Raw genomic sequence first — 8,017 nt, 5'->3', positions numbered from 1 at the left:
GACAACAAAGGTAGGGGTCGAAAGTTAAAGTGTCCATAAATGTTTACCCCTTGTGGTAGCGGTAAATAAAACACTTCATCAGGTGGCAGTTACCGATGTTTGCTAAATCGAAGGGGATTGTTTTACCGAACAGGGTGCAAGGGTGCCAGGATTGAAGAGTGCCATATCGTGCCACCTCTGTTGGGCTTTCCGGAGCGACAGACGGGGAAAAGTGTGTGTGTTTTTTAAAGGGGTGCCGAGGATGCTGTTTGCGGAAGGTTAAACGTGCTGACATGCGTGTACAAGAGCTGGGCTGGTCGAATTGAAGTGATTTTGGAAACATTACAGCCGTGTGAGGGTCTACTGCAGGAGGAACGGTGTTACTGTAGAAATTACTTGAGTAAATAAATTTAAAATTGTATTTGATACAGTTGGAAGAGATTCGGAGAGGGTTTTAGAACATTTAAGGTTTGAGATGTAGATTTTGAAAGATATAGTGTTGGTTATTGTTTTGCTTAGCAATTTCAATAAGTTTATACTTTCTTTAGAGTATGTTCTCAGGTCAGAATATTTTTCGATGTTTCTAAAATACTAAAGATGCAAGATTGGTTACATATTGTGGCCAAGTAACCTGTAGCTGGATCATAATAAGCAGAGTATTGATTCGAGTGCCGTAACAGAATTGTGATTCGTTTCTTGTCTGTTACAGGACACTTCCAGGTAAAGTTCTTGCATTCGAATAAGTTTATGATTAGTTCTAATCCAGGTCCGACTTAATTAATTCAGATTAGTATGAATCCAGGATCAGTATGGGTTGTGCGTTAGTATCAGGTCTTCTAGGGTTTATGGCAATTTTTTAAACTGATATGGGTGCGGGATCAGTTCCAGTTCCGAGACCGATTCTGGAACAGGATCAGCACCAGGGGTTGGTGCCTGTTTCAGATCGACTAAGATACTGGATCCGTTCGAGGACCGGTAGGGGTTTTGAAAAAGTTTCAGAATCGACAAAGATTCGGTCCAAGTTCCTGGGGTGATGTAGGTAGTTAATCAGTTCCTGTTGACATTCTACCACTAGACGTATCACAGAACATTTTTGGTTGTTTAAATGAAATTATATCAATGATGAAGTCAACTCTAAACTTAAATTGTTTATCAATCTTAATTTAAAAGTAAAAACAACCCCTAATTGGGTTTAAAACTGTCTCCAACATTTGTTTTGCATATTGTTTGATGTAAGAGTCTTGATCGCTCTATTGATTTCAGCCGTTAATGATCAATTACCAATATTAACCAAAACCATCAGCACGAAAGCGCGCTTCACGTTTCATCAACTTTTAAAACTAAATCTCAAATAGTAAACCATAATTCACGCCACGCCGGATGATCCCAAACCTTATCCCACACATCATAGAATTGTGATTTAAATCCCAACCTTCTTGACAGCCACCAGACAGCGACCACACGGAGAGACTGCGTCGTACGTGGGTAACATCTGTTCCCACTTCCTTCGCGAGCATCTTTCAAACTCGCGAATCGAACCATATGCTACTTGCTCGACCCGCAGCATCCGTTCGCGTACTGTCGCCGCGCTAAACTTCTGCATCCCATTTCCAAACCACCAACACATTGGAACACATTGGAAAATGACGGGGAAAGATAATATTTGTGCAACCTCTCACGTGAAGCGAACCAACAACAAAAAAAAGGTGAAAGTTTCGGCAAAAACCTGTCACAGGCCGAAAGGTTTCGGTCCCAACGCCTATGCCTAGCCGATGCGCTGACAATCCCTTTAACCCCCTTCGCTAGGAAACGCATTATCATCCCTTCTCTTGCGGTTTTTTTTTTTGCTTGCCTGCACCGCACCAAACTCGTCCCATAATTGCACCGGCTGCGGTGGTCAATGGCACACATGTTACACTCTGTTAACACATATGTAATCTGTAGCCATGAATTAGAGGGAAATCGCTTATAAAAGCATTTATTTTATCATTTCCCTCCCGTCGGCACCGACCCCGCACAAAATGAGAAGGATCTCGCCGAAACGCTGCTAAGCATCGCACCCCTTCGCACTTCCCTGCGACGGTCATTAACGATGCGCTGCTCGGCAAACCACTTTACCCATTCGGCTCACTACTGCATCGGCAGACCCTTCGCTCGCTTTATCATCCTCCCTGCGGTAGTTTAATTGTGATTAACCCACCGCACTACCAGCATCAGCGCTTCGAGCAAGCGAAGCAGGCAGGGAAACTCACGATGCGCTCACGGAGTTAAATCCTAGCATATGCGCTAGTGGTTGCGCGCCTGAGCCTTCGATAATCGTCCCGGGGGTCCGAGCGTCGAGATCCGAGATCCGTATATTGCACTGCCTTGCCCGCTGGGCTGATGGTTGGGTAGGCAAAATCTGTCACATTTTACCAAGACCGTGCTCATATATGCGATGAGGTTTTTTTTGTTCAGCTTCAACAGGAATAAAAAAAACCGGAGCTTCTTTGACCAAGGTTTTTTGTTTGTTTCCCCGATTTGGGAGGGTTTTGTGCGTACGAGGGTTTGATTTACTATCTCCCGGTTTGATAGGAGAACCGGAGCATAGCCGACCTTGCCACATCAAGTGCCAGAGATTTCCGGCAACCATATGGACTCGGTTTTACGGATGTTCCTTGTTAAATAGTGCATTAATTGAGTACGCCTCCTGCAGGCAATTATCAGACACTTGTGTGGTACATGAAAAATCGATTTGAACAAGAACGTTCATTATTTGAAATATTTGATTTTGAATAATCATTTTAGGAATTTTTTAACACAATACAAAAACTGCATTAATATACGCCTAAATGTATGCAGCATTGTGTTTTTGAATGCTTTCCTGTTTTATTTAGAATGAATAATGATCTTTAATAATATGATAAGGATTTCACATTGTCATTTCGACACAAAAATGTTCATAAGCTCAACAGAATCGAAATTGTTTAATAAAAACATTTGTGACATAAAAATAATATTAAAAATAAAAGGAAAAGACATTATTTTCACCTTCTTTTTCGAAGCAATCATAACGTAACAACCTTTTCAGTGCATATTCTCCGTGATTTTATCATCCAGCTCGGGCACATGTTACTCACGAACACAAGGCTAGCAATCATCTACACCACCCAAGAAAACCAGCATTTTCAGCACTAAAGTTCGTCTCCACATGGTCGAGAGGCGATGCAAGCAAGCAAGCAAAAAACAAGCAATCTCCCCATTTCTAATTGCTATTAGATTATGGTTGGAAAAAGCTGTGCATGTCTCGTTAGTGACACTTCCCTCCGTCTTCCCACCGAAGCTGCCAGCAAACAAAAAACAAAATGGAGTACCCCATTTTCTTATGCACAAGATGTGCTGAATCTACCCACCACACGTGCTCGGGCGTTATTTTATGTCCTCATACGCGAAGCAACGACGACAAAAAAATGGAGCAGTTCCCTCAATCTTTCTTATCACTTCATATGCCAGCAGCATCCTTCCGGAATATGTGTGTGCCTGGGTGTGTGTGTGTGTTGATGATGACATGCCCCACCAAACGTGGTACATAGGTGAGCAAACAAATAAATACGCGTCCTTCATCCACCGCACACCACCGTACAGCGCCGTACAGCATCATCTTACCACACTTGACCGCGGCTGTGCAAACGAAACGCAACACATTCTCGACATTCTTCCCCCTTTTCCTTCCCAACCCTCTTCCTCAAACCTAACATCCAAAACCCAGCACGCTGCTTCTGGTTGATGTATCGAAACAACATGTTTTCCACCGATTTGCCACATTTTCACTACCAGCGAAACAGATCTAGAACATAAAGTAGCGTCCCACACCGCGTCCTCCTCCTTTGGCACACACACACACACACACACACATGCGAGCACGATTGACGACCGCCCAATAAGCGCCATCGTTGCGGTGCTTAAAAGCGGCAGCTTTTCCGCCAACAACTAAATCCACCATTCTTGCAAGAGGAGAGGGAGGGGGGGGGCTCTCTTTTCGCTGTGAAAAACCTCCACACGTTTTACAACGCAAATATGCTCGCGCACTCCCCCCCCCCCCCCCTGTTTTCGGGGGCTGCACCGATATGCTCCACCCTTTTATTTTACGAACGCAATGAAAGCGCACCTTTGGTGCAAGCGAGAAGAGAACGATGGCAAGAGCGAGAGAAAGAGCCTTTTCGATGCGTTGTAGTGAACCAAGGGACCAAGGGAAACACTAAAATGTCGTCCATGTTCTCTTATCAGCAGCTTGCCACGCCAGCAGCAGTGCGGAGGGAATATATTGTACATAAAAGCTGCTCAACATCGCGACCCACTGCTCACCAATACCACCTTCGGCTTTGCTGTGCGCTGGAATGCTCCGGTACGTTCGGAGGACTCAAAAATATGCTGACGTTAGAAGAAAGCAAAGAAAAAAAAATGCACCAAAAGCTTCTTCTATTGCTATTTCATGGGTCTTGCCTGGGACTCTCTTTTACCCAAAGGCCCCCCCCAATCCCTCTCCTTTTTGGGGAAGAAAATTCCCTTCAGCCTGTGTTGTGTAGGAAAAGCGAACACATGCGCTTGCGTGCTGGAGGACGAATTCCTAGCCCTAAACCGCGTTTTCCATTAATCCGTGCCCTTGTGTTGGTTGATGTGTACTCTTCTCTCTCTCGCTCTCGCCCACACTCACTGCTCATTGCTTTCCCGCTCGCGCGAGAACCATATTTTGAAACAAGTGAAACAAAGCAGCCGGAGGGCAAAAGGAACGAACATCATACCCACCCAGCGGGAAGTAAAAAAAAAAGGCTACGAATAGGGAAAAACTCCCTTTTTCTACCGCCGAGAAAGCCGAGCAAATGATGAGGGACAATATTTTCCAACCCTATGCTGCGCAAAAGGGAGTGCGGGGTAGTGGCGTGCCCTATGTTTATGTACATTACGCTCTCGCTCTCTCTCTCTGTCTCTCTCGCTCGTTCACAGCGTCGCAGACCGCCGACAACAGAAACCATGCGCTTCGATGAAAAACCGGACGCAAGGATTCACCATTTTATGTGAGCGTGTGGCTCAGGAACGATATGTTTCTGATTTTATGATCGTTCCCTCTCTGTTGCTCCCTTTGCACCAATCGTGGCCAAACACATGCTCCGCTGGGCTGGGTGTGTGTGAGTGCTGGTGTGGCACTTGCAAAAACTCGACGAGTTGTCGAGCGGACAGGACACAGCGCGCGGCCAGGATCGATGATGGTTCAGTTCTTCGGTAGCGCTCGTAGAAGAAGCAAGCGATTTTAGTGACCCGTCTTGTGAGGTTTGTGTTTGAACGAAATACTTGCAAAGAGTGAAGAGTGTGCGTGTGTGTGTGTGCGTGTGTGTGTCTGTGACACGTGTTGAACTGTGGAACCGCACAAAACGTGGAACGGTGGCATTTGTAGATTGTAGTGATTACAAGTGTCCGTGTTGTGAACATTGTTGGACTTTTACTTTGTTGCCGCCCAAACGATGACGATGGACGTCAAGCAGTCACGGATGAACGTGAAGATAGCACCACCCCTACCGGACCATCACCAGGACCATCAGCACCTGCACCAGCACGTGGCCGTCGCCAGCAAACTAACCAACGACCGCAAAACCACTACGAAGCGCTCCTTCGACGTGGCGTTTCTGATGCTGCCGGACGAGAAGCTAACGCGCAATGCAAAGCCCGCCAAACGGCCACTCCCACCAGCCCCACCATCCCCCACCATCGATGTGGAGAGCGACTCGACCCAGTCGGAGGATCTGTCCGTGAAGGGTGGCTTCAGCCCGATCCGTTCGCCCGAAGTCGAGCGCCACTTTCCGCTGGACATGCTGAGCGCGGGCCGCCAGCGAGCGCTGCTGGTGGCCGATGGGTTGGCCGTGGAGCGCCATACAGGTGCTCTCATCCACCACCATCCTCAGCAGCACCCGCAGCACCATCATCCCCATCACCAGCCACTGCAGCCGCCGGTGGGCAGTGAGGAGCGGCTAGCGTACCTGTTCAACACCGGCGCACGGTTCTACGAGCATCCGTTCGGGGCGTTCGGGCGCAGCGACACGGACGCAGTGCAGCGCAGCGCCTTCCAGAAGGTGTCCAGCGCGGTGCCGACGGATTCGCCGCTGCCCCCGCTCAGCCCGGACCGGCACAGCTGCCCCTCGACCAGTCCACCCATCTCGATCAGCCCGTCCAGCTCGCAGACCGGCTCGGTCGGCGGTGGCTTCCGATCGTACGAGTACGGCCCGTTCCTGTCGCCCAGCCCGGGCAGTAGCCCGTCAGCCCCGGCCGCCGGTTCCCCGTCCGCGAAAGCGAACGGTTGCGGTCCCGTGGCGGCCACTGGCTCACCCCTTCCCATGCTGTACCGTCCGGCGGATCCGTCCGATACGCCGATGCCCGGCGCAGGCTACTTCCCGGGCGTTCCACCGTTCGCACTGCCCCCGTTTGCTGGCGGCGGGCCGGCCGCTGCCCCGCCCATCCCGGAGGCGGTGGACGGCATCATCCGCAATCCGGCGGCCGCCGCCATCCTGTCCACGCTGCTGCCCTCCGCCATGAGCACGTTCACGCTGTCGGCGCAGAACGTGTGTGCCAAGTGTAACATCAGCTTCCGGATGACGAGCGATCTGGTGTACCATATGCGGTCGCACCACAAGAGCGAACACGTGCACGACCATGCCCGGCGCAAGCGGGAGGACAAGCTCAAGTGTCCGGTGTGCAACGAGAGCTTCCGGGAGCGGCACCACCTGACCCGGCACATGACCGCCCACCAGGACAAGGCGGGCGATCTGCTCGAGAAGGCACCGCCGGGCGCGAACGGGAAGGGTGCAGCAGCTTCACGCCACCAACAACAACAGCAGCAGCAGCAGCAGCAGCACCATCATCACCACCAGCCGCACCTTCACATCGCTTCCCCGGGACGGCTTGCATAACGCGAGCAGTGGGATGAACATCTGTTGCGATTTTTGGCACACAAAGGCGCCTGATCGAGCTCCGCGTCGCGCCGGGTGGTGATTAAAATATGTTTTAATCAGCAACTGCTCGTGCTCTCGTTCTCCCACAAGGAAGGAGAGCTGGCAGGCGAAAGCCGCCACCCTACTACCAGATCATTGTGGTCTCTTTTCTGCCCTGCTGGGAGGGAGTTTTCTTTCGGCATGTGCAGCATGTGCCATGGAATAATGGGTATTGTTCGCGTAGCTGGTGCGCGCGACATGCATTTGCACTCGCGGAATGATTGAAAGGAGAGAATATGTTAAATTAAATGCAAAAATATGTATTAATTATTAAAATGTGATATTAAATGTATTTCACCGAGCGAATGTGCGTGTACCGAGTAGGTATGTGTGTGTTTTGCGCCATGGTAACAATAATGGTGCGCGCAATAAGATCTCCCGGCATGGGAGGGAAAATGTTAGAATAAATAGTACAAGCGACGAACTCTTCACTCGATGTATAGCCAAAAGCAAAGCAATCTTTGTAAAAAAAAGCACACAAACACACATTAGTGCACATACACAAACTCACCCAAAAGGTATTTAATAAATGTTGTCTTATCGTACTCGAGTGCTGGATAATTTTTATTAATGATCGCCGCTTTTCGCGGACATTGGCTTCCGTGTTCCACCCCCCCCCCCCCAGGAACAAGCACTTATCGAGCCATCCGAAATTCGATTATAAAGCGCAGCTTTGCAGAAAAAGGCGACTGTGTGCAAACCCTGAGCCCTGGCTGGGAGGTTCATAAATCATTTGTTCTGTGCTGTTTTGGTCCTATCTTGCCCCTCTACTGTACGCCGCCGTGTTCATTTGGTTCCATTTGAATCCCTACCGTGTACTTGCCTATTAATTCCTTTTCAATGAGTAGTTACATCGGAGTGCTGCTCCAGAGTGTGGAGAGTTGGATGGTGGACGGTGATGGTAAAGCGTGATGGTATTAATCTATTTTCTATTCGCTCATTTATCAACTTCACGAGTTCCTTGGCGAATGGTTGGAATTTATCCTGCAAGGGGTGATTTTTGTAAACGTTTCAACAAT

At 49.0% G+C, this 8,017-nt stretch overlaps 1 protein-coding gene across 1 annotated transcript; it reads left to right on the top strand.

The window, feature by feature from the left end:
• The first annotated feature begins 4,965 nt into the window (after positions 1–4,965).
• On the top strand, positions 4,966–7,543 carry LOC3290306 (PR domain zinc finger protein 8). Its single transcript, XM_565089.4, has one exon. It carries the CDS (start codon positions 5,478–5,480, stop codon positions 6,915–6,917), a length of 1,440 nt encoding a protein of 479 aa, XP_565089.4. The 5' UTR covers positions 4,966–5,477; the 3' UTR covers positions 6,918–7,543.
• The last annotated feature ends 474 nt before the right edge of the window (positions 7,544–8,017 follow it).

The sequence above is a fragment of the Anopheles gambiae genome, chromosome 2, assembly GCF_943734735.2.
Source record: "Anopheles gambiae chromosome 2, idAnoGambNW_F1_1, whole genome shotgun sequence".
NCBI classification, from domain to species: Eukaryota; Metazoa; Arthropoda; class Insecta; order Diptera; family Culicidae; genus Anopheles; species Anopheles gambiae.
This window is presented reverse-complemented; position numbering and strand designations above follow the sequence as displayed.

Excerpts from the sequence above, each read along its gene's own strand:
- LOC3290306 (XM_565089.4), top strand. The coding sequence starts at position 5,478 with ATGACGATGGACGTCAAGCAGTCACGGATGAACGTGAAGATAGCACCA.